The sequence below is a fragment of the Camelus ferus genome, chromosome X (genome assembly GCF_009834535.1).
Source record: "Camelus ferus isolate YT-003-E chromosome X, BCGSAC_Cfer_1.0, whole genome shotgun sequence".
In the NCBI taxonomy this organism is placed as follows: Eukaryota; Metazoa; Chordata; class Mammalia; order Artiodactyla; family Camelidae; genus Camelus; species Camelus ferus.
In genome coordinates, this window is record NC_045732.1 from 47,087,559 (window position 1) to 47,113,798 (window position 26,240).

The following is a 26,240-nucleotide window of genomic DNA, read 5'->3' on the forward strand; positions in this document are numbered from 1 at the left end:
AACTACAGTAACTACTACTTCCTGCTTTCAGTGGCCTCACACCACTCCCCCTATTTCATCCAAGTCCTAAAACCGTGCCTTTGCCCATTTTCCTTCACCAGAGACTCAGCTCCACAGTTCAAAATCACTGCCTCAGGGCCACGGTACAAGGTGTTGACTCAATGGCCACATCTTGCTAGTTAGAAACCATCCATCTAACCTGTACCCTATCTTTAATGGAATATAATCTGCAACAAAACTGAATCACTATGCTGTACACCTGAAACTAATACAACTAAATATTGTAAATCAACTATATTTCAATTAAAAAAAATATTGGGATGGTTTCCACCTGGGTATGAATGGAAAGAGACATCAGTGGCTACAGGACCAACCAATCCCACTAATATATAAATCGAAAAGAAAAGAAAGGGGGGGGGAGAAAAGGAAAAGAGTTTACAGAAAAGGTATACAATTATGTATGTATATTTGAACAAAAATGTCTGGAAGAGTATTTACCAAAATGTTAACAATGTTTTATCTTTGAGTAGTGGGATTTGGGAAAACATGTACTTTCTTCTTTATACTTTTCAGTTTTTCAATGTCCTACAATGAACACATTTTTATCATTAGGGGAAAAAAGAGAAGCTATTTTCATAAAAAAAACAAATCCACAGGAAGATGAGGGAGCTTTTATCTGATGGGCATGTGTTTTTGCAATCAAGTATGCGGCAAAGTCAACAACAGAGAGTAGGCGGAAGAGATCTGAAGAGTGTGAATAAGGTAAGAAACGGTTGTTTCAGAGAGCAGGGGAATCAGAGAGAAGGAGGATTTCCAGCAGGTTTGAGGGCCTAGCTGAAGTTGATGATCTGTTAACCTGCCCAGTTCTGTGATTGCCAACAATCCTGAACTACACCGGTGAAAGTATGGCGAAGATGTTTGGATTCCTCTGGGGGCAGTGGGGAGTCTGCTGGAGTATTGCCTAATGAGGTGAAGATATTTGCAAGAGTGACAATGCTAATAAATTCAGAAATTTAAGTGGAAAGGGGCAAGTAAAGATTGGAGGAAACAGATAAAAAGAAAGTGTATCTGGGAGCAGGGGGTGGAGGGAGGGTAGTGAATTGGAGGATTCATGAGGTCAAAGAATTGTTGCAGTGTGGTTACTTAAGCAAATGAGCTGGAGAACTTTGGGAAGATGTAGACAGAGAACTTGATGTTTGAATTAGTGAATGAGTTGGATGTTTTAATGTGTATTAGGAAAATACTTTTGCACTTATGATAGTGGTAAAATGTTTCCTTTTTTAAATAAATATGTTTAAGCTTAATAAAAGGATTTTTAGAACAATAGTACAGGAATTACACAAATAGAGAAACTTCATGAAGGTCATATTTACCTGACCGAGGTCTGAGAAACATTGCCCTGGATGAAAAAAAGACTAGGGAATCAAATCACAGAGCTACTCCCTCCTTCACAGTTTATTTAAACAGTACCAGGATTTATTGCTCTCTCCATTGACAATCTCCTTTAAGCATATAAATACAAGAATCGCTTGTCTTAAAAAAAAAAAAATCTTCCTCAACTCCTTTCAGCTGTTGCCCTGAAATGCTTGCCAATAGCCCATGTCCACTTCCTCACCCTCCACTCAGTCCACTGCAATCCACCCAACCATTTGACAGAAACTGCTCTTGAAATGATCAATTACCTACTAACTGACAAAACCAATGAACCCTTTCTGTCTTTATCTTATTTAACTCTGCTCTCTAGGTAGCATTTGGCATTGTTGACTGCTCCTAAAAAGTTCCTTCCTCCCTAGACTTCCACATCAATCTCCTGTCTCTTCAGCCATCCATTCTCCGTCTCCTGCACTGTGTCCTCCTCTGCTATCCCTTAAATGTTAGCGTTCCCCTAATCTTCTACCATTATGATGATTATAAAAGGAATTTTCAAAGTAGTGTCTGTACCTGGTTAAAAAAAAAAAACTGAAAAAGCACAGAAGAGAAACCAGGGGTTTCTGGTTAATTTTTCCAGAAAAAAAAAAAGTATGTGTAAATGCATCCTCTTTTGTACTTTCACATAAATAGTCTCTGTAGGGCTTTTGTTCCATTTTATTTTGTCTCTACTTAAAGTGTATCTTGGAGATCCTTCCTTAATGCCTCTTGGCACATATAATTCTATCTCATTTTTTTAATGGCTGTGTAAGTATTCCACTGAATTAATGTATTGTAACTTTAGTTCCCAGCTGATGCACATTCAGTAGCTTACAAGTTTTATGCTATTATGAATTATGTCACAGTAAATATCCTTATATATGGAAAATTAATTCATATAAGTGGAATTGTCAGATCAAAAGGAATATATTTTTAATTCTTGTATTATCAAATTACCCTCCACAAAATTTACAGGAATGTATATCCCCATTATACATAAGACTGACTGCTTACCTTCACTATTTTTTTTTAATTTTGGGGGGGATGGAGGTGATTAGGTTTATGTTTATTACTTTTAGTGGAGGTACCAGCGATTGAACCTGGGACATTGTGCATGCTAGGCACGCACTCTATCATTGAGCTATACCCTCCCCTCATACCCTCACTTTTGCCAATGCCTCATCATTGAGATTTGTTTCAGCAGTCTGTAAGTAAGAACTGAATGCTCATGGTTTTAATTTGCATTTCTTTGATAAATGACTTTGAGTATCTCTTTCTATATTTACTGGTATTTGTATTTTGTGAAAACTATATCCTTTACTCATTTTTCTCTTATCTCTTGATTTGCAAGAGCTCTTTATATATAAAGAAAATTATATAATTTGTGCTGCAAAATTTTTTTCTTGTATTTTGCAATCTTTAGCCCCACACACAGCTTCTATTACATACTCATTTGCCCTCTGAGTTGATCATTCCTAAATCTATAACTCTAGCCTAGACCTCTAACCTAGCTCCAAGTTCCAATTGATGATCATATAGCTTCACATATATGAAGCTAATCTCACATATGTTTATATACTCAGTATATCTGGAACTGAATTCATCTTTTCCCCAATATGCTCTTCTTGTGCTCTCCATCTTGGCCAATAATTTGATCTTTCACTCAGAAATCTAAGTCGTCCACTTCTTTCTTACCTCCTACATCCAAATGACCAAAAACCCTGAAATATTTTGCCCAAATGACTACAGTGCTCTCCTAACTAATTACTACTAGCAATGTTGCACAGTGGTTAAAAAGCACAAGCTGCAGTGTCAAACAGAACTGTATTTGTAGCCCAGCCCTGACCATTCTAAGTTATGTGACCTTGCGGGGAAGGTATAGCTCAGTGGTACAGTGTGTGCTTAGCATGCACAAGATCCTGGATTCAATCACCAGTACTCCATTAAAAAAAATTTAGAGGTGGGAGGGTATATAGCTCAAATGGTAGAGTGCATGCTTAGCATGCATGAGGTTCTGGGTTAAATCCCCAGTACCTTCTCTAAGAGTGAATAGACCTAATTACCTCCCCCTACCAAAAAAATTAAATAAATAAAACAAATTACACTCCCTCCAAAAAAAAACTTTAAGAAGGGAAAAAGAGAAAAGAAAAAAAAAACATAAAAACAGAACCAAGTTATGTGACCTAGAGCATATTTCTTACCCAAAACCTGTTCCCTCATCTGTAAAAACTAATTATCATAACATCCACTTCATTGGGTTACTGCAAGAACTAAAAGATTGTATGCAGTGTCTGGCATATAATACTCAATAAATGGCAGCTAGTATCTCACGTTCTAACTTCCCCTACCCTCTTCCAAGCCTTCCTCCTTGCTGCTAGACCAACATATCCAAGCATCCGTTTTGCTTGGAATTACTCAGAGACAAACCTGCCTCCCCACCGTCCCCTCCACATACACAGAGCATTTGAAGACAGCATATCTGAATTCCGTGGTAGGGCATACAAGACCATTTGTGTGGTCTGTTATCTTTTACCACAACCCCATATATGCTACCCTCCAGCCACATAAAACTATGTCATACCCCCAAATACAATATGCTTATTCACACTTCTATGGCTTTGTGCACACTGTTCACTGACAGGCAAGCCCTCCCCTCAGTCCACTTCAAAAAACACCTACCCAAGACTCAGGTCAAGCATGTTCTTTGTCCTTTTGTAGCACTCAGCACTTACCCCTGCCCTGGTACAAATCACATTGTTTCATGTTTAACTGCCTGTCCCCCAACTAGATTGTGAGTTCCTTGAGGGCAGGGACTATTTTTTTTTTTGAAGCATAGTAAATTTACAGTATTGTTAGTTTCTGGTGTATAGCATAGTGATTTAGTCATATATATATGTACACACATTTTTTTTCATATTCTTTTTCATTATAGCCAATTACAAGATTGAACATAGTTCCCTGTGCTATACAGTAGGACCTTGTTGTTTATCTATGTTATATATAGTAGTTTGTATCTGCTAATCCCAAATGTCTGATTTATCCCTCCCCCCTTTAGGGACTATGTTTTATGCTTAAACCCCCAGCACCCAGCACAGGGCCTAACATTTTATAGGAGCCCATCTGTTTTGTCAAATAAATGGATGAATGAAGTTTTGGTCTGAGCAGAGCCCTAACCACTGTTCCCTCACTACTTCTGTAGCAATCAGTACCTAGACAGTCCTTTACCAAACCTCGCCTATTGTCCACCCCTCCTCCTAGCAGTACCAAATACCCCAGCCAAAACTTCTTTTGTCCAGGCAGTCACAGGAGTCTCAGACTGGTCCAATTAGTAGGGGTGGGACAGAAGACAATGGTCTCAGTGTAGGCCCTGACCAATGCCAGTGTTGAGATCAGAGTCCATCCCCAAATCCCAGAGACGAGTGTTGCTGTCTACTTATTCAGAACATAACTTTCAATGTAGCAAGGGGAAAGCATATCTCAAGATCATTCCCTGAAGTGTGACTAGATTTGATGGCTACTTACCCCACCCTACTCAAACACCCTGCCAACAAGAAGCACACACAGGCATAACAGATACTTCTGTGGTGACCAGAGCAAACAAAGGACAATTCTCTGAAGCTCTCCACACTAAAAGTCAGGTACCATATCATCTCTAGCAAGCAAGGAACAAGACATAGTTTCTTTTTCTAGTTTCTTTTAATAATAATTTTTTAAAAGCCAGTAAGCAGCTAGAGATACAATTAAAAAGTAGACAAGTGAAAAAAAAAAAAGGTAAGAAACAGCAAAGACACACCCTTAATTCCACAATAAATACAGAGCTCTGTTAGTGTTCAGCTACCATCATCCCATGGGAAGCCTAGCTCTCCGTGTGGTCAGGAGTACTCTCCACTATTGTGCAGTGAGACCAGACAGCATTCAGGTGTGATGGTGTCAAATTGAATGTGTACAGGCACTGCTGAGATCAAAGTCTACAGTTTTGGCCCTAGACTTGAGTGAGGGTTGGTCACTCTTAACCTCTTCCAGGCTGTGCTGCATCCCATAGCCGAAGTAGATGGCAAACCCTGGTGGGGAAAGGTAGTCGTCAGGTGGGGAGACAGTGACCTGTAAAGGCTTAACAGGTCTCCTACTCGAGACCCAGAGGGAAAACAGTTGGGATAGGACACACAAGAGGGCTACTCTTCCCAAGTGGATACCTACCAATGAGCATCCAGACCCCAAATCGGGCCCAGGTGCCAGCTGTCATCTGCATCATAAGGTAAACATTCACAAAGATGCTCATTAGTGGGAGGAGAGGCAAAGCAGGTACCTGGGAACAAAGCAAAATCTCCTTTGTATAGACCACAAGGTGACATAGAAGGAGATACTGAACCAACTCAGGCCAGGAAAGGGAGAGTCTGACTCCTACTCGGGCTGTGTATTTCACTGCCCACTCATTTCGTGCACCTCACATGGCACTCCTGGAATATGCAGTTTGGGGAAATGGAACAGGAAAGGAACTAAGAAGGGTCAGAGAAGATGTCTTTGGCCTGAGTGTCTCCTGTATCCTTCCCTTCTTGTACAATTAAAGAATCTGGACGAGATTGCATGGTATCTGGAGCCTATTCTTCCAAGATGGGTTGGTCGGGGGAAGAAAGAGAGAGGTCAATTACCTTAAAGTGAAGGGGAGTGGAACTCTGTGGCTGTCTCCAGATGACACCAGTGATCCCAGTAATGAGCATCAGGAGCAGCACGACCACTGTGAGCCACACTGGGTCTCCAGAAAGCAGTGGAGTGGACCACTGGGCCAGCACCAGGCAAAGGACACTCAGCAGCAGAGCTTCAAGAGTCAAGTGGACAAACACCAAAACCAACTCTTGAGACCGACCCGTTAAGACACGAGGCATCCCATGCCAAGGAACGTCAGCCCCTCTCTAGTTCCTCCTCCAAATGCCACACACTGCCCCTGCCCCCATCATGCTGACCCAAGAGAAAAATTCCACTGCTCACCAAGCAGTGAGGAACAAACATAGACAACTTGGCCAGAGAGTGGAGTGGGGATGGAGTTGAGTGGACAAAAGAGTCCCTGAAGGGTCAGCTTCTCTGCTTCAGGGATCTTCTCCTCCTGCAACTCCACTTCACCTTCCACATTCCTCATCTCCTGGTCAGGCTGATACCTGAGGCAAGAGTAAGAAGGTAGTATTAAGAACAACCCTGAACCACTGTACCATCTTCGCCCAGGCAGCGCCATCTTCCTTGTCACTATTAAGGGGAACAGCTAGCTCTCTTTGGCAGAGAGGGAGATCCACATTCCTCCAGGAGAGTAGGGATGATGAAGGCAAAGGGGGAAGGTGAAGCAGAGCCCCACTGTTCCTCATCTAAGAATAAAAACCCAAACCACAATCTGTGGAAGAAGGGAATCTCACCTGAGGATGAGAACACAAATAGCCACCAGGGAGTAAGCAAGCAGGGTCCCAATTGACATGAGGTCCACAAGATCAGTGAGTTCAAAGAGGAATGCCATGAATGCTGAAATGGATGGGCAGAAAACGTGAGCAAAGGCAAGAATAAAGTTAAGGGAGTTTGGTGAAAACAGGGGAAGGGCAAAGATGATTTTTCACCTGCGATGATGCCAGAGAACACAGTGGCCACGATGGGGGTGTGTGTGCCAGTGTGGATCCGGGCAAGGACACGAAACAGGAGACCATCCTCTGCCATTGCGTAGATTACCCGAGGCATGGGGAACATAGAGCCCAAGAGGCTGGAGAGAAGAGTGCCCAGACTGGCATGAGTTGACCGTGATCTCTCTCCTCAAGGCTCTGAGGTTAAGGAGTCTTCACCTTCTCTTCACCACCCTTCGAAGGGATATTCCCTGGTGTGGAATGCTATAACATGAGACTCTGACAGCGGAGAACAGGCATTTGACACTGACCTGGTAGAAAGAGCACAGAGGGATCCAACAGCTACAACGTAGCGGGCAGGGGCCCATCCTGTATAGAGAAAGGCCTCAGGCAAGGGGCTCTCGGGCTGAAGCTGGTAGTAAGGCATCATGAGCGTGAGTGCCGAAGAGACGCCAAAATAGGCCAAAAAGCAGACGAACAGTGAAATCACAATGCCCGTGGGGATGGAACGTTGGGGATTCTGGGCTTCTTCCCCTGCAGGAAGAGGCACAAGGTTCTGAGTCAGAGAAGCCACCTTGCTCCTCTACCACCCCCAGCCTACACGCACCCTGGGCACACACGTGCCCAAGCCCCGGAGTGAAGGAAATGACTGTGTTACCAGTGGTAGCAATACAATCGAAACCGACAAATGCATAGAAACAGGTAGCAGCTCCTCGAAGAATCCCCTCGAAGCCAAAAGGCACAAATCCTCCAGAGCCCAGAGGGCCCAAGCTAGAGTGAAAGAAGGGATAGAAAAGGTAGGTAAGGGTGTGTGCAGCCAACTCTGTTCCTTTTCTCTAATGCTTAACTACTTAGCTGGGTCTTCAAGGCCAAGGCTCCCATTCTTCCCCACTCCCAGTCCAGAATCCCTCAGCGCGGCTCCCCCCATCATGTGCCCAACTCGGCATCTCCTGAATCTCCTAACCTATAGGTGTCATTGAGTCCGGCCACGGCCAGTTTGTAGTCCTCTTCTGTGAGCTTCCAGTTGTGCAGATCTCCCTTAATGAAGCCAGAGATGATGACAAAACCGAGAACCAAAAGGTTCACCACCGTGAACACTTTGGTAACCAGGGCTGACTCACTAGCCCCCAGGGCCAGCAATCCTGTGGGAAAGAGGCAATCAGGACTCTTGAGAAAGAACAAAAGGCCTCAGTCCAAGCTTTGTTTCCCTCCTCTAGGTGCAGACCTTTCCTTCCCTTCTTTTCTTTCTCACCGCTATCACCTCTACCAAGCTCTCTCAGGCCTAGTGCCTCCTCGCCCCACCCCCATGACTGTCCCTGTCCCTTGCCTCACCAGTGAGCAACAACACAAGGCCCATAGCAAAAAAGTCTGGATATTCTGCAAGGACGTGGGGAACATGCAGCGAGATGCTCCCCTGCAGGGTCTGAGAGATGTGGTTCCCAATCAGGTTGTCAAAAGCTGAGCTCCAGGCCCGGGCCACACTGGCTGTACCTGGTGGAGTAGAGGGAGAAACATGGGGTCAAACTTCCTCTCTCCTCTCCTCCCTCCCCCATACCACTCTCACAAGAACCCCTGTGGATTTTCACCTATTCTTACCTTTTAAGCAACAAAACCAGTCATTTAAGGAAACCAGGACCGAGGTAAGTAGAATGAACAATTTCTCCACGCCTTCAACCCTCCCAACCCCCCCAACAAACACACGCATTTCCGGATATTTAAGTCCTGCGAATGATGAATACCTCATTTCACCATTCCACCCAGATTTCCTGACTCAAAGCCCCTTCATTGGGCAGTGTCGTTCCCCCATGCCCCACCATCTCACCGATGACATAGGAGAGGATGAGGTTCCAGCCAGTGGTGAAGGCCCAGAGTTCACCCACAGTGACATAGCTGTAGAGATATGCAGAACCAGAACGGGGAACCCGGGCACCAAACTCCGCATAGCACAGCCCAGCCAACATAGAAGATAGGGCGGCCACCAAAAAGCAGATCACAATGGATGGTCCTGCTTTATCTTTGGCCACCTCGCCAGCCAGGACATACACGCCTGCACCCAATGTGCTGCCCACACCTAGGGCCACTAAATCCAGAGTGCTCAGGCATCTGGCAAAGCGGGTCTCAGCCATGCCTGGCTCCAGTGTACGTCTGCGTACCAGCTTTTGACCAAATCTGCAAAGCGCCTGCCACAGCATTCTAGCTGGAATTGAAGAGGATGCTAGGAAGGATCTGGTGAAAAACAAGACAAAAGACCTTCAATAGGGCTCATTATCCCTAAGCTCGAAAAGTGAATTACAATACCCACTCCACCAAGTAAAGGAGCTGTGGGGGGATGGGAGGAGGATGTTGAAGGGACAAAGGCAAGTCACTTTTTCTCTAACCTCAGTTTCTTCCTATGCAAGTAAGAATAACCATACCTCACAGGTTTGTGAAATGATTAATTTCAGAAACACATGTGAAAGCTCCCTATAGTTCAGGGCCTGGAACCTAGTAGGTGCTCAATCAATATTAGTCTTTTCTTTGCCGGGGATACTGTGGGGTTTATCCTAGACCCCCAGCCCAGGAGCCAGGGAAGCTCATTTGAGTCCGTTCCCTGGCTTGTGGCTCTTTGGGAATTAAACGGAACTCAACCCAGGAGGGGCCAGCAACTCCAGGGAGAATCCCCTTCTCACACTCCACATCCACATTCCTTTTCGGCGCTCGCCCCCAGGGCTTCGAATAAGCAAGGTTCCTAGATCGCCCGGAGGGAGGGGGAACCGATCTCGGCTACAGATCAAAAGTGAGCACCGACTCAATTCCATCCCTCCCCACCAAGCCCACACAGTGTAACTGGCGCTGCTGTCGCCCTGGGGAGTAAGCAAATGTTCCCCCACTTCCTCCCGCCCCGCTAGGCTGACCTGCTAGCATCAACAGTGAGGCGGGGCTTCGACATCTAAAGATTTGGAGACGCGCCCCGAGAGGGGCCCCTGAGCAGCCCGAAATTGCTCGCACCCAAGAGGAAGGGTTTCGCTTTATGCCCCCCGACTCAGCACCCAGTTTCTTATGCCCCCATCTAGAAACGGTCTCGGGCTGAGGTGGAGATGGGAGTCTTGGCTCCCAGGGCTGGGGTCTCGCCAGCAACAGGTCACGGCTGCATTGATGCAACTGCATGCCATGGTTGCCAGAGAATCCTAGGTATGCCCAGACCCTCGCTGGCCCCCTCCGACACACGTGTCGGCCCCCGAGGCTTACCGGGGAGCTCTTGCAAGCCCAGGGCACGAAGAGTCTCGGATAGGGTTCGGTGAGGCTGAGTTAAGCCGAGTTGGGTTGGGGCTGCCGAGTTCGGTGGCTCAGGCTTCAAAGCTGCTGCTTGGGGTCGTTGCGCGCCAAGCGCCCCTTATATACACCGGGAGGCGGAGCCGGTAACGTCATGGAATCCCACCCCCAATCCTCCTCCCTACACAACACACACACACACACACACACACACCCCTTTCTCTCTCTCCCTCCCTCCCTGCTTCTCTTTCTCTCTCTCTCCCCAGCTTTGCAAAAGGGATTGCGTGGGGCCTGAGGTTGCGTCCCACTTGCAATAGCAAGACCAGCGTGGCAGGGAGCGAGAAAGGGGGAGGGCATCCTTCTCCCATTCTTGTCGTTTAGCGTCAGAGCAGGACAATAAGAAGCTTCCTGTCCTGAGACCCCAGGGGATTTTCTACCTTTGTGCCTTGATAGTCAGAATCAGTGATTGGCAGGGGTGGGGGAGGAGTGAGAGGTGGAGGAGAAAACAGCACAAGGCAGTCTCCAACTCAACCCTCATCCTTCCTTAGCTTTCTTTAATACATGAGGTTACCTCATCCCTGAAATCTTTCCCAAGGACCATACCGGTTACGGACAGCCTTCACCCTCAACTGGGCGTTTTCCTAAGGCAGTCTGCAAGAGAATCAGATGATCTCAACTACCACCTGTACACAGATAGTTAATCCCGTCTAGGTTTCTAGGCCCCTGTTTCTCCATAGGGTATCTCCAGCTGCCTATAAATGTTAAACTAAATAGTAAATATGAAATTTTGACAATATTGAAATATTAAAGGAGGGAGATTATTGAACTCCATTTTACTGATGGGTAAGCTGAGGCTCAGAGGCATAACTTGCCTGAGATCACACCATAATTACTGGTTGACCACCTTACTAATAAACCTGGCATATTGAACTTCAATGCCTGCCTCCATAGGTACCATCCCTCATTTAAATGCACAAGAAAAGGAGGTGTGGCAGCAAGCAAAGCCAAACAGGGAGACAGGCCCTTTTAAGCTAGGAGTTTCTGGGAAACATAAAAGGAGCAGGACAATCAAAGAAAGACCACAGTGAGTGTCAGACCCATAACCCCATCCAGCCTGATTAGTTCTTAATGAGAACGGAGCAACAAGGGTTGTGAAGGTGTGGCTTTCTTCCGTCAAGACGTCTTGGGGATTAAGGATGGGCCTAAATATCCGTGTTTCCTTTAAAGAATCCATTATGAATAGGTCACCCATTAATCTGTCCAAAATATAAATCTTTTCTGAAGTAACTGGTATTTTCAGCTACTACAGCTCTGTTTTGGCTTTCCTTAAGTATTCATCGAGCACTGACTATGCGTATAGCAACTAGCATAGAAATGAAGAGACTACAAAGGAAACAGAAAAAAAAAAAAAAAGAAATCCTTGCCCTCCTATTCTTAAAAATCTAGTTAGGGAAGAAAACACCCACAATACAACTGAAACAGTATTACATAGGGGTTAGGAGTGCAGTCTTTGAAGTTAGACCTAGGTTAAATTCTCATCTCAGACACTGTGGCCTTGAGCAAATTATGTAATATCTGAGCCTCAGTTTCTAGATATAATACACACATTTCACAGGGTTATTGTGCTGCTTAGATGAGATTATGAAGTCAACTCTTTCTGCCTGGCACATGGGAAGTATTCAATAAAAACTTGATACATATTCAGAATAATATTTTAGTGTGTATGATACTTATTTGGTTACTTAGATTAGGTAATTGATTCAACTATGAGCTCAACTGACAAGTTGGGGTTGTAAATATTCAGGGAAAGAAGTTATTGGTACAGACTAGAATATATGAAGAAGGCCTCTTAGTTTGTAAGGGGTTGGGACATGAAGTAAGTCAGGTGCCCATGTAGAGACCAGCCTAGTACATGCAGGCTAATAATGGACTTAACACTAACAGTGGACTTAAAAGGCACTCACTTATTCAATAAAGACTTGGTCAGCTAATTAATTAGAAGCATCAGGAGTTGCTCCAATTCTAGCATTCCAAGATTTTGTGCAACTATTCATATATACCTATCTATCCCTTTCATGAATTTGTTGAATTCAATCACATTTTCCTCAGCTTTTATTTTTCCAGAAGTTGCATGGTGTCCTCCAACATTATGAACTTTCTCCAACCTCATTATCTCTTCTTTGTTGTATAATGGCCAGGTGCAAAACATTGAATTTTTGTTTGCCTTTATTAGAAAACAGTTTGAGGAAAACTGCAAAAACAATGACCCATAATCTGTAACAAACCATCTATTTGTGTCTGTGCAAGCTCTGTGATGGTCTTTGTCCATATATAAATTATATTGTCATATAATTTTGCATTCTCTTTTTTTCCATGATCAAATATTTTTCAAATTACTACTAATATTCAAAATAATCATTGTTAGTGGTTGCATAATATTCCATAGCACTGATGTATCATTATTTAACCATTTAAATATCTATTCAGGTTGTTTCCAGTTTTCCTTTATTCTAAGAAACACCTTCATTAATTCAGCGTCTCTATTTAGTTGAGTTACTTTCTTAGGCTTCATTCCCAGGAGTGGGATTATTGAATCAAAGATAATGAACATATTTATAAACTTTGATACTTGTTACAGTGCTTTCCCAAAGGATTTTTATCAATTTATAGTGCTATCAGGCATGTTATAGTAAACCAACTTTACCACGATCCATTTGCCTATTCTGGACATTTCACAAAAATGGAAGAAGATAGTACACAGTCTTTGGTGACTCAGCTTCTTTCATTTAGCATATTATTTTTTAAGGTTCTTCCATCTTATACCATGTATAAGTATGGACCTCATTCCTTTTTATTGCCAAGTAATGTTCTATTATATGGAAATACCACATTTTATTTATCCATTAATCAGCCAATGGACATTTGAGTACTCTCTTTTTTCTTTCTTTCTTTTTTTTTTTTGCTATTATGAACAATGCTGCTATGGACATTTGTATACAAGTTTTTCTGTGGATATATGTGTTATATTCTTTTGAGTACTTAACTAGGAGTGGAATTGCTGGGTCACATGGTAACTCTATGTTTAACCCCTTGAGGAACTGCCAGACTGTTTTCCACAAAGGCTGCACCACTTTATATTCCCACCAGCAGCGTGTAAGGGTTCCATTTACTTCACATTCTTATCAACACTTGTTGTAATCCATCTTTTTTTATCATAGCTATCCTAGTAAGTGTGAAGAGGTATTTTATTGTGGATTTGATTTGCATTTCCCTAATGACTAATGATACTGAGCATCTTCTCATGTGCTTATTGGCCATTTGGCTGTCTCCTTTGGGGGAAAAAATCTATTCAAATCCTTTGTCCATTTTTAATTGGGTTGTCTTTTTATTGTTGAGTTTTAAGAATTCTTTCTACAGTCTAGACAATAGACCTTATCAGATATGAGATTTGCTAATACTTTTGCCCATCTATGGGGTGTCTTTTCACTTTCTTCATAGTGTCTTTTGATACACAAAAGTTTTCAGCTTTGACAAAGTCCGATTTATCTATTTTTTCTTCAATTGCTTCTGCTTTAAATGCTGTATGTCAGAAAGTACTGCCTAATTCATGGTCACAAAGATTTAGACCTATTTTTTTTCTAAGAGTTTCACGGTTTAACTTCATATTTAGGTCTTTGACCCATTTTTGAGTTAATTTTTGTACAAGGTGAGATAGAGGTCCAAATTCATTCTTTTGCTTGTGGATATCAAGTATCTCAATATCATTTGTTGCAAAGACTATTCTTTCCCCCTCTGAATTGTTTTGGCACCCTTGTCAGAAATCAATTGACCACAAAGGTAAAGGTTTGTTTCTGGACTCTCAATTCTATTCCATTGATCTGTATGTATGTCCTTATGCCAGTCCCACTCTGTCTTGATTAGTGTAGCTTTGTAATAAGTTTTGAAATTGGAAATGTGAGTCCTTTAATTTTGTTCTTCTTTTTCAAGATTCTTTTGACCATTCTTGTTACCCTGAATTTCCATATGAAATTTAGGACCTGCTTGCCAATTTCTGTGAAGAGGACAGCTGGAATTTTGATGGATATTGCCTTATATCCATAGATCGATTTGGAAATTATTGCCATCTTAACAATATCAAGTCTCCTGAACTGTGAATATGGGATGCTTTCTATTTTTTAAGGTCTTCTTTAATTTCTGTCAACAATATTTTGTAGTTTTTAGAGTGTACGTTTTGTACTTCTTTTGATAAATATATTCTAAAATATATTATTCTTTTTGATGTTATTGTAAATGAAATTTTTTCCTTAATTTTGTTTTCAGTTTGTTCATTGCTCCTATAGAAATGTAATTGTTCACTATACTTCAATCTAAAAAGTGACTATACTTCAATAAAAAATGACTATACTTCAATTTTTAAAAAAGAAAATAAATAAATATAATTCATATCTGCATATTGGTCTTGTACCTTGCAATCTGGTTGAACTTTGAAGTTCTAATAGTGTTTTAATGGATTCCTTAGGACTTTCTATATACAAGATCATGTCATCTGCAAACAGAGATAATTTCACTTCTTCATTTCCCACCTGGCTGCCCTTTATTTCTTTTCCTTGCCTAATTGCTCTAGTTCAGACTTCGAGTACGATGTTGAGTAGAAGTGATAAGAATAGACATCCTTGCCTTATTCCTAATCATAGCATGAAAGCATTAAGGTTTTTACCATTTATTATGATATTAGCTGTGGGGGTTTTGTATATGCCCTTTACCAGACTGAGGGAAGTTCATTCAACATTAACTTTTTGAGATTCATCCATACTGTTGTGCATCAGTGTAGATCATTCATTCTCGGCTGTATAGTTTTCCTTTGTGGGAATATATCACAATTTATTCCTTCTACCTTTTTAATCAACTTTTGGTTAGTTTCCAGGTTTTAGCTACTACAAGTAGTGCTGCTATGAACATTCTAATACATATCATTTGTTGAACACACATGCATGTTCCTACTGGGTATAAACCTAGCAGTGGATTTGCTGACTCATAGAATGTTCAATTTTTGAAATTTTATGTTCGAAGTTATCAAACTTGATTTCAAAAGAACATTAATAGTATTAGATAATACACTGAATTTTAAGAGAATTCAGAAGTTCATAGTGATATGTTAAAATGGGGAGCTCTTCTTTATAGAAGAGTACCAGCTAATAAATCTATAAGAAATGCTAGAATTCAAAACTCACCATTTTGTACACACCAAAGTAATAACTGACTCAGACAAAGGGAAAGGTAACTATATTCGTTTTCTATTTCTGCTATAACAAATTACTGCAAATTTATTGGCTTACAACAACACAAATTTATTATTCCACACTTTATATAGGTCAGAAGTCCAGCACTGCATGGCTAGAGTCTTTGCTGAGGGTCTCACAGGGATAAAATCAAATGATCTGCATTTCTTTTTAGATACTCCGGGGAATAATTCACTTCCAAGCTCATTCAAGCCGTTGGCAGAATTTCATTCCATACAGTTGTAGGACTGAGGTCCCCATTTCCTTAATATGTGATCTTCTCCATTTCCAAGCCCAATGCATCAAATCCTTCTGCTTTGAATCTCTCTGACTTCCCCTCTTCTACTTTTAAGGGCTCCTGTCATTACACTGGGCTCACTGAGGTAATCCAAAACAATCTCCCTCCTTTTGGATTGATAACTTTAATTTGGATTAAGGATTAGTAACCTTAATTATATTTACAAAGTCATTCTGCCTTGTAATGTAATGCATTCACAGGGAGAGAAGGTCATGGGGGCTAAAATTCTGCCTACAACAGAACCTTTACAGTGGAGAGATCTGGGGGAACTACCATAACCAAATAATCAAACTTAGCATCACAAATAATGGGACAAATTGACATTATGATCCTCTAGATGTGATGTAATGAGAAGTACATATCATCTGTGACATATTTTTGCCAAAAATTTTGCACCTGAATCTAGTCGTGAGGAAATAATCAGACAATCCAGATTGTGAGATCGTCTACAAAAGAAAAAAAAAAAAAAAAGCAGGGGGATACTTTTAGATTAAAGAGACATGACATTATAGACAAACAACAAGGTTCTACTGTATGGCACTGGAAACTAAATTCAGTAGGTTGTAATACTCTATAATGAAAAAGAAAATGAAAAGAATATATATATGTATAACTGAATCGCTGTACTGTATACCAGAAACTAACACAACATTGTAAATCAACACTACTTCAATTTTAAAAAAGAATTGGGACAAGGAGTGTAGTGCCTGGGTAGGGGGGAAGACATGACATTATAAGTACGTATTTCTCAATTGGAACTTTGATATTTTTTTAAAAAATAGCTATTAAGGACATTATTGGAGCTATTGGGGAAATTGAATGTGGAGTATGTGTTAGATGATGATAGCATATCAATACTAATTTCTTGTGCATGATAATGGTATTGAGGTTATGTAGGTGAATGTCCTTGTTCTTAGGAGATGTACACTGAGTATTTAGAGGTGAAGTGTTAGAAACAGTTCAGCAAAGATTATGTGCATATGTGTGTATGCACGTGCATGCACATGAGAGTAGTGTGTGTAGAGGGAGAAAGAGAAAACAAATCTGGCACATATTGACAACTGGTGAATCCGGGTGAACAGTATATAGGTATTCATTATACTACTAAAATTATGCATAGGTTTGAATTTTTTTTAATTAAAACTTTAAGGAGGAGGGTAATGGCTCAGTGGTAGAGCACGTGCTTAGCATACAGGAGGTCCTGGATTCAGTCCCCAGTTCCCCCATCAAAAAAAAACACTGTCTCTAAGTTTCCTAACCCATTTGTCACTTCCAGCCATAAAATTGGTTTTATTTAAAAAGATAAATAAATAAAATAATAATTTTTTTAAGTTTAAAATGATCCTCTTATACATGAAATCTCACTTTTTCTACTTAACCCTATAATCCATTGGGAATTTACTTTGGTGTATGAAATGTGATATATATTAGATATAATACTAGTTATATATTATGTATATAAATAATTTGAATTTTTCTCCAAATACAAGTTAGTCAGCCTAATATAATTCATTAGTCATTTTTTTCTTAACTGATTATGCCTACTTTATCATGTAGTATTATATTATCACATAGTTTGGATTTTCTATTTTCATTGGTCTATGTCTACTTTTATGCCAGTATATTAAATTTAGTTTTTAATTTAAAAGTTGCAAAAGCATCTGTGTTTTTGTTTTTGTTTTTTTCTGAGATGCCAGCGGGGAGCGGGGTGGGAAGGGACAGACTGGGAGTTCGAAGTTTGTAGATACTGACAGGCATATGTAGAATAGATAAACAAAATTATACTGTATAGCCCAGGGAAATATATACAAGATCCTGTGGTAGCTCACAACAAAAAAGAATGCAACAATGAATATATGTATGTTCATGTGTAACTGAAAAATTGTGCTCTACACTGGAAATTGACACAACATTGTAAACTGACTATAGCTCAATAAAAAAAAAAAGCTTAAAAAAATTGCAAAAGCAAAACATGTTAGAGAGAGAGAGAGAAAGTAAAAATCCATTTCCTCCCACTGCAATATCCCCACTGTTAAGTTTCTTTCGCTTTCTTCTAGACTCCATGCCTATACAAGAAAATATATGCTTAATTTAAACACATACAGCCTTTTAAAACACAAATAGTATACATGTTCTTCTGCTCTTTATTTGTTTTTATTAAAAATATATTTCAGACTGCTTTCCAGATCAGTATTCATGGCCCCCCCTCACTTTTTAAAATGGCTGTCTAGTGTTCCACAGTATGGGTGGTCCATAATTTATTTAACCAGCCCCCTATTTATGCACATTTATGTGGTTTCTAGTTTCTTTTCCCAGCACATTTTAAATAATGGGTGCTTTACCATATTTTAACATTTGTTAAGGCAAGACTTGCTCCTTTTACAAAGTACTCCAAGCAGTTTATTTTTCAAAGCGAAACAGTCATTTCACAGTCATTTCTGCTATCTTGCTTGTTTGGAAAATGAGAATTTGTTCCAAAGCGATTGATAGATCAGGCAACAATTTGAGCAGAATGTGAATTTCACCTTTACTTATGTGCAATTTTGTCGTGGGAAACAGTAAATGAATGCAGAAAACTGCACCCAGATAAACCAAGCCAGGCAGGAATACACATAAAGGACACATGCATACTCTGCAGACAGCTACCTCACGTGCATACTCTGCAGTCAGCTACCTCAGTTCACCACGTGTGTGAGTCCCACCCACCCTCATCGGGTGTTAACAACTTTCAAATTGCAGGTAACTCTCGTTCCACCACTTCACAGTAATTCACAGGGTAAAGCCATTCAATGCCCACTTCCACAAGCAAACTGTAGGTCTTTTTTGAGGTAAAGTGCCATTATTTATTGTAGTATTCACTTATTTCTTATCATTTAACACGTGTAAAACTGTGACACCACATTTATTGATTTCCTATCTTTTTTATGTCACTGGCAAAGATCTGTAGTGTTGTGCTTCTAACCCCATCTTACTCATAAGCCATGTGGCTTTTATTGCACAATTTCTCATAGTTGGATGATTTTTAGAAAAGTGTAGGTTGCCTATAGCGGAACTGACTGCATTGAGTTTCAAAAAAAAATTTATTGAGGTTCTGAATGGAATCATAGTAAATTCATAAATCCATTTTAAGGGAATATTCTTATATATTTAATTTTTGCATCCAGAAACAAAAGATGTCTCTTTATATTCAAGTCATTTTATATTTCTCAATTAAGTTTTGTAGTTTTTCTTGGGTCATACATATCTTTCATTGAGTTTATTTTAAAATATTATATGTATACTTCTTACTATCATGCATGAGATCTCTTTCATTGTATTTTCTAACTGGTTATTTATGATGTACAAGATTGCTACTGATTTTTGTATATTTCTCTTATCTGGGGAATACTTAGGCATGTAACCACATCATCTGCAAGTAATATTTTTGTCTCTTCTTTTCAAATATTGATTCCTCTTATTTCTGTTTCAGATCTTATTGCACTAGCCAGAACACTCAAGACAATATTAAATAATTATGGCAATAACAGGCATCCTTGTTTTATTTTCAATTTACAAGGGAGTAAGTATGGTGACTGTTGGTTTGGAATTTCCTTTACCACATTAAGAAAATGTTCTAGGGGGAGGGTATAGCTCGGTGGTAGAGCTGCGTGCCTAGCATGCATGAGGTCCTGGGTTCAATCCCCAGTACGTTAATTAAAATAAATAAATAAAAACCTAATTACCTCCCCCACCCAAAATGTTCTTCTATTTCTTTTTTTTCACATTTTTTCACATTTTTTATTGATTTATAATCATTTTACAATGTTGTGTCAAATTCCAGTGTAGAGCACAATTTTTCAGTTATACATGAACATATATACATTCATTTTCACATTTTTTTCTCTGTGAGCTACCATAAGATCTTGTATATATTTCCCTGTGCTATACAGTATAATCTTGTTTATCTAGCCTACAATTTTGAAATCCCAGTCTGTCCCTTCCCACCCCCTGCCCCCTTGGCAACCACAAGTTTATATTCTATGTCTATGAGTCTGTTTCTGTTTTGTATTTATGCTTTTTTTTTTTTTTTTAGATTCCACATATGAGCGATCTCATATGGTATTTTATCTTTAAACTTTTTTTATAAGGAAGAGATATTTCCAACATTGTTCTACATAAGACGTTTCCTTTCATTTTCAATTATTTCAAAAGTTTTGCATTATGTTAGCCACAACTGAGCATTTCAAACCTCTAGGCTTTTGCCTTTGCTGTGTCTCTTATCTGAAATGCCTCCCCTCCTTAACTTAAAAATGCCTACTCATGTTTCAAGGCTGTATTACACAGGCCTTTTTTTTAACACAGAAATTCAACTTAAACTAGTTTAAACAAAAAAGGGAATATATTGACTCACACAACTGGGAAGTGCAAGAACGGGTCTCACTTTTAGGAACAGGGTTCAAAGAATGCCATCAGGTTTCCTCTCCCTAGGCCCTGTTGTTCTGTTTGTCTCTCGCCGCAGGTTCCCACGTGTGGCAGCTTGTGAGATATACAGAGAGCTAGAGCTAGAGGTGGAGGTGGAGTTGGAGGTAGAGTATATCTTTACAACTTCTGATCCAAGGAAGAGTCTCAAGACCCAGTGTCTTTGTCCACATACCAGTCTCCTCTGAGGACTCCGGCTGACCCTACTTGAGACCTGGGCCCACCCCAGGCTTATGGGCTACCATGAACGGTCAAGCCTGGGTCATGTGGCCACCTCTGCACTCAGGAGCCGAGTGAAACTCTTCTACACAGTCCCAAGAGAACTAACTATATGTGACAGAGGGGCGGGTCTCCACAGGTCAGGGGAGGCAGATGTCTGCTGTTGCAGAGAGCGAACCTCTTTTCTCTTTCCACTTCCTCACTACTCCTCTCTAGGAAGAAAACTGATGAAGGGACTAATGACTTTGAGAGAAGATACTGGGTATGTACGGCTCAGCTCTTCCTGAGTCCCTACTTTTGAAGCCATCCTGCCTGCAGAGAGGGCGTATTCTGATTTGCTCTCTGTGAGGGTGGCCTAGGTTGCCCAACCAGGTGAGTAAGTCTCTCTAATTCAGGGCAGAGAATTAAAGAGAATTAAAAGGCCCACTTGGCTACAGATCTAAAGCTATGTCCGCTCAACAGTTTCATCGGTAAGAATGCTGACATTTTGATCTCCGTTTACTTATCTCTTGTGCTTTTATTTCTCAGTTGGTTAGAAATTACGAAGGGGGAAAAGGAAGCATTATGTGTTGACGCCTTAAAACCTTAACATCCACTACAAAGTCCCATCTCAAACATCACTTTGAAGTCATTCCTCCTACTCCTCAGGTAATGCTCATCTCTTGTTCTTCAGTTTATATAGCTCACATAACACTTCCGACATAAAAAAAAAATGTGTTCATATTTTTTTACCCTACCACCAGGTAGACCTTCTCAAACGCAGAGATCATTTTATTCCTCTTCTAATCCCAGCATCTAGTATCTTGCTAAGTTGCTGGCCTTTATAAGGAAAACAAGGATATTTCATTTTTAATTACCTTTGAAATAAATGCTCCTCAAAAAGTTTTTCAAAGTTTAATTAGATTCCATCCACTAGTAGCTCATCTATATGCCTACTTATTAGCTTTTTAATAAACTCTTAATATTAGGAATGCTAACTCTCTAATGAGAACTGTGTTGCCCTTCATCTAGATTATGTCTCCCTAATTACAGGTTCTGCAAGTTTGCCTCATGGAACGGACCAGTATGATCTAAGGAACTTTGAACTAGATAAGAGAAAATGCACCCAAGGGTGGATACTAGAGTTGGATGAACCAGCTCTTCAGGAGAAGGGGAAAAAGTATGCAAGTTTCTGAGCTGTGATCTGTGTGGGAAGAGCCCAGAAAGGAAGCAATAAGGAGGCATAAATATACTAAAACATAAAACTGGAAGTCATAAAGGTATCTGGAAACAGTTGCTTGGTAGCTGTGTGCTCAAATGTTAAGATACAATGTCATAGTTGGGCAAACAGGGAGGATCACAGCAATTCAAGGTTCCTACTTTATCATCCCTTATAGCCTGGTCCCATAGAAAGACAAAAATGTAGTCTAAAGTACATGATATGGATGCTTTAATTTAAACGTCTTCTCAGGATGGAAATTTATAGTTAGATGACAAAGGAGGGACCAGATGAAAGGTTCTAGAAGGGCTTCACTGTAGGGTAGTGGATGGTGGTGTTATTGCAGTCCAGAAATGAATCCCTAGGTTTTTGGGTTAAAAAAAAACAAGTTTAAAAAAATTTTTAATTGAGGTATATAATTGACATTACATTAGTTTCAGGTATACAATGTAATGATACAATATTTGTATGTATTACAAAATGATCACCCCAATAAGTCCAGGTAACATCTGTAACTGTAATAGTTACAAATTTTTTTTTCTTGTGATGAGAACTTTCAAAATCCACTCTCCTACTTTCAAATATGCAATACATTATTATTAACTATAGTCACCATGCTGTATATTACATCCTCATGACTTACTCATTTTATAACTGGAAGTTTGTACCTTTTGACCCCTTTCACACATAAAAACAAACTCAGTTTTTTAAAAAAAATTTTTAATTGAAGTGTAGCTGATCTGCAATGTTGTGCTAAAATAAGTCATTTAAAAATTTTTTTATTAAGTACCTTTTACCAGTCTCAATCTCACATTAACTTTTTTTTTTTTTTTTTTTGGCTGGGGTTGGTAATTAGGTTTATTTGTTTGTTTGTTTGTTTTAATGGAGTTACTGGGATTGAACCCAGTACCTCAGGCATGCTAAGCATGCACTGTACCACTGAGCTATGCCCTCCCCTCAAAATAACTTATTTTTAATCATTCTACTCAAAGGAGATTTAATCAACATAATCAGCCTCAGTAGTACTTGACTTATAACAGAACGCCACTTACAATTTAACAATTGATACCAATTATTCTGCCACACTTATCTCTTCTTATCTTCCGTTCTTGAAGGTAAGCTGATTTAGTCACAGAATTAAGGGAAAAATTGAATTTTCAATGTAATTTTTTTTGAATTTTTTTCATTATAGAATACAAGTTCATTGTGAAAAAAAAATGGAAAATAAAGAAATGTGTAGGGAAAATAATTTTTAATTATTCGTAACTCCCAAGCCTTAAGAAAACCATTATTAATATTTTTGAGTATTTCCTTCCAGTCTTTTTCTGCATATATTTATACAATTAGAGTCACACTAAACACTATATCCTGATTTTCTTATTCATGCTGTAAAATACTCCCCTTCTTGTATGGAACTGAGTTCCTCCAAAATTCGTATGTTGAAGCCCTAACTCCCAGGACCTCAGAATGTGACTTTATTTAGAGATAGGGCCTTCAAAGGGGAGATGAAGTTAAAATGAGGCATCAAGGTGGGTCCTAATCCAATCTCACTGGTGGCTTTATAAAAGGAAATTTGGGGAGGGGAGGGTATAGCTCAGTGGTAGAGTGGGTGCTTAGCATGCACGAAGTCCTGGGTTCAATCCTCAGTACTTCCATTAAATAAATAAATTTAATTACCTACCCCTCAACCCCACAAACAAAGAGAAAAAAAAACCGAAATTTGGATGACCAGAGAGACACCAGGGATGGACGCACACTGAAAAAAAAAATCAATAGAGGACACAGAGAGAAGGTAGTCATCTGCAAGCCAAGGAGAGAGGCCTCAGAAGAAACCAAACCTGCCAACATCTTGATTTTGGACTTCTAGGCTCCAGGACTATGAGAAAATAAATTTTTATTGCTTAAGCTGCCCAATCTGTGATATTTTGTTATGGCAGCTCTAGTAAACCATTACACTTACCATAGAACATTCTTCAAAATCTACTGTAATATCCCTCTGAAGTATTCTAAAATAACTATTACAGTAAATTTATGTTGTTCTCAAATTTTCAGTTATAAATAATGCTTCAATGAATAGGAAATTGGATATTCTTATATATATTTTTCATCAAATAAGAATAGTTGGATTAACTCCTCTACTATATGCTGAAGAAATTTATGTCTGCTCTCAACATCAAGACTGGCGATATACTTACAAATTCTCACTTTAGATTCCATTATTTTTATTTTTCTCATAGAACACTAACTTTCTGGTAACTTCAAACAGATTATAATACGATTAAGTGAATTTGTTTTCTTTACATCAGTAACATTTCACATGTAAGGATTAGCCCTGGTCCCCTCTGTTAAATCTGAGAATTACTCTGAGCTCTTCCTTGGATTAGAGAAGATATTCGGGTTTCCTTGATAAGAACCTGGGAAAAGGCAAAAGGCAGCGGAGAGATAAATTAGGAGTTTGGGATTAACAGATACACATTGCTATTTATAAAATACATAAATAACAAGGACCTACTGTATAGCACAGTAAACTATATGCAATTTCCTGTAATAACATATAATGGAAAAGAATCTGAAAAAAAAATGTATGTATATGTATAACTGAATCGCTTTGCTGTACACCTGAAACTGACATTGTAAACCAACTACACTTTAATAAAACACACACACACACACACACACACACAGAATGTCCTTGTCTCATAAATAATACACTAGGCTCAGAGGGTGTCATTTCTTGATTCTGTACCCAACCAAATCTTCGGGGTTCACTATCACAAAGCAGGAAATAAGTACTGGTATACATATGAGAAAGAGGAGGAGCTGGCAACAATTCCCTACCCCACGAAGTGTATTTAGCCTATTATACCTGTGACTCAGGTACTCAGGCTCCATTAGTTTCTGCCATGGGAGAGTCTTTGTGATACTGTGATTTGGTCTTCACCTCCTTTCTGGCACAGAGATCCTAAAATCCTTGGAATTTCCTAAAAGAGGAGAGTAATCAACATAACGTCTTTTGTTACGTTAATGAGTGACTTTTAGACTGCGCCTAAGAATGGGGGCTGGTTGCCAGGAGAACCAACCATGTGATTAGAGGGTTGGAACTTTCAGTCCCACCCCCACCTTCTGACCTGGGGTTGGGGGGAGAAGGGTCTGGAGGGTGAATCAATCACCCGTGGTCAGTGATTGAATCGACCATGTCTATGTACTGAACCTGCCATAAAAACCAGAAAAGACAGGGTTCTGAGAGCTTCTGTGTTGATGAACACAGGGAGATTTGGAGAAAGTGGTTCACTCAGAGAGGTCATGGAATCTCTATGCCTTTTTCTCCTACCTTATGCATCTCATCTGGCTGTTCCTGAGTTATAGCCTTTTATAACAAACTGGTAATCTAGTAAGTAAAATATTTCTCTGAGTTCTGTGAACTACTCTAGCAAGTAATTAAACCCAAGGAGGGGTTTCTTGGAACTTCCACTCTATAGCTGGCAGGTCAGAAGCACAGGTGACAACCGAGACTAGGAATTGATGTCTGAAGTTGGAGCAGGGGCAGTCTTGCAGGACTGAACCTGTGGGATCTGATGCTGTCTCGAGGTATGCAGTGTCAGAATTGTGTTGAATGACAACTGTTGATGTGCACTTAGGATGCTTCCATATCTTGGCAATTATAAATAACGTTGCTGTTAATAGCAGGGTGTATGTATCTTTTTGAATTAATTCTTATTTTGTGGTTGGCTTTACTCCTTTGATAACTATGTAAGTTTAAAAAGCTAAAGCTCTAAATGTTCTTAGAAACAATGAACAGTACATATATGTAAATTTAAAAATATAGGTGCAGTAAAAAAAAAAAAGAAATGAGCTATCAAGCCATGAAAGACATGGAAGAAACTTAAAAGACATATTACTAAATGAAAGAAGCCAGTCTGAAAAGGCTACAAACTACGATTCCAACCAAATGACATTCTGGAAAAGGCACAGCTACAGAAACAATAAAAAGATCATGGTTTCCAGGGGTTTGGGGAGAAGGAGGGAGAGAGGAATGAATAGATGGAGCACAAGGGATTTTTAGGGCAGTGAAATTACTCTGTATGATACTATAGTGGTGGCTACATGTCATTATGCATTTGTCAAAACCCCTAGAAGGTACATCAAGAGTAAACCCTAATGTAAACTATGGACTTTGGTTGATAATAATGTGTCCATGTTGGTTCATCAGTTGTACCAAATATGCCACACTGGTGAGGGATGCTGAGAGTAGGGGAGTATATGTGTGCGGGTGGGGAGGGCTATGTGTGAACTCTGTGTATTTTCTGCTCAATTCTGCTGTGAACCTGAAACTGCTCTAAAAAAATTAAGTCTATTAATTAAAAAAAAACTCTCAGAAAAAAAAATTGTGTTAAATGATAACCCATCAGGTGTCTGAGAACTGCTTGGTGTTGCGGGGAAAAATCTCACACATGTTGTAATTGGGTACAGAATTATAGTTTTTTTTTTTTTTGGTGTATATATATTATATACATACATATATAATTGAAGTA

At 39.9% G+C, this 26,240-nt stretch overlaps 1 protein-coding gene across 1 annotated transcript; it reads right to left on the reverse strand.

The window, feature by feature from the left end:
* Positions 1–5,084: 5,084 nt before the first annotated feature.
* On the reverse strand, positions 5,085–24,391 carry SLC7A3 (solute carrier family 7 member 3). The gene is made up of 13 exons (XM_006189802.2): positions 24,380–24,391; positions 10,233–10,472; positions 8,827–9,230; positions 8,337–8,495; positions 7,969–8,146; positions 7,663–7,775; positions 7,316–7,538; positions 7,005–7,144; positions 6,810–6,912; positions 6,394–6,560; positions 6,057–6,223; positions 5,605–5,713; positions 5,085–5,468 (listed from the first exon to the last, which is right to left on the reverse strand). The coding sequence occupies exons 3-13, from the start codon at positions 9,194–9,196 to the stop codon at positions 5,338–5,340; spliced, it is 1,860 nt and encodes a 619-aa protein (XP_006189864.1). The 5' UTR covers positions 9,197–9,230; positions 10,233–10,472; positions 24,380–24,391; the 3' UTR covers positions 5,085–5,337.
* Between the last annotated feature and the right edge of the window lie 1,849 nt (positions 24,392–26,240).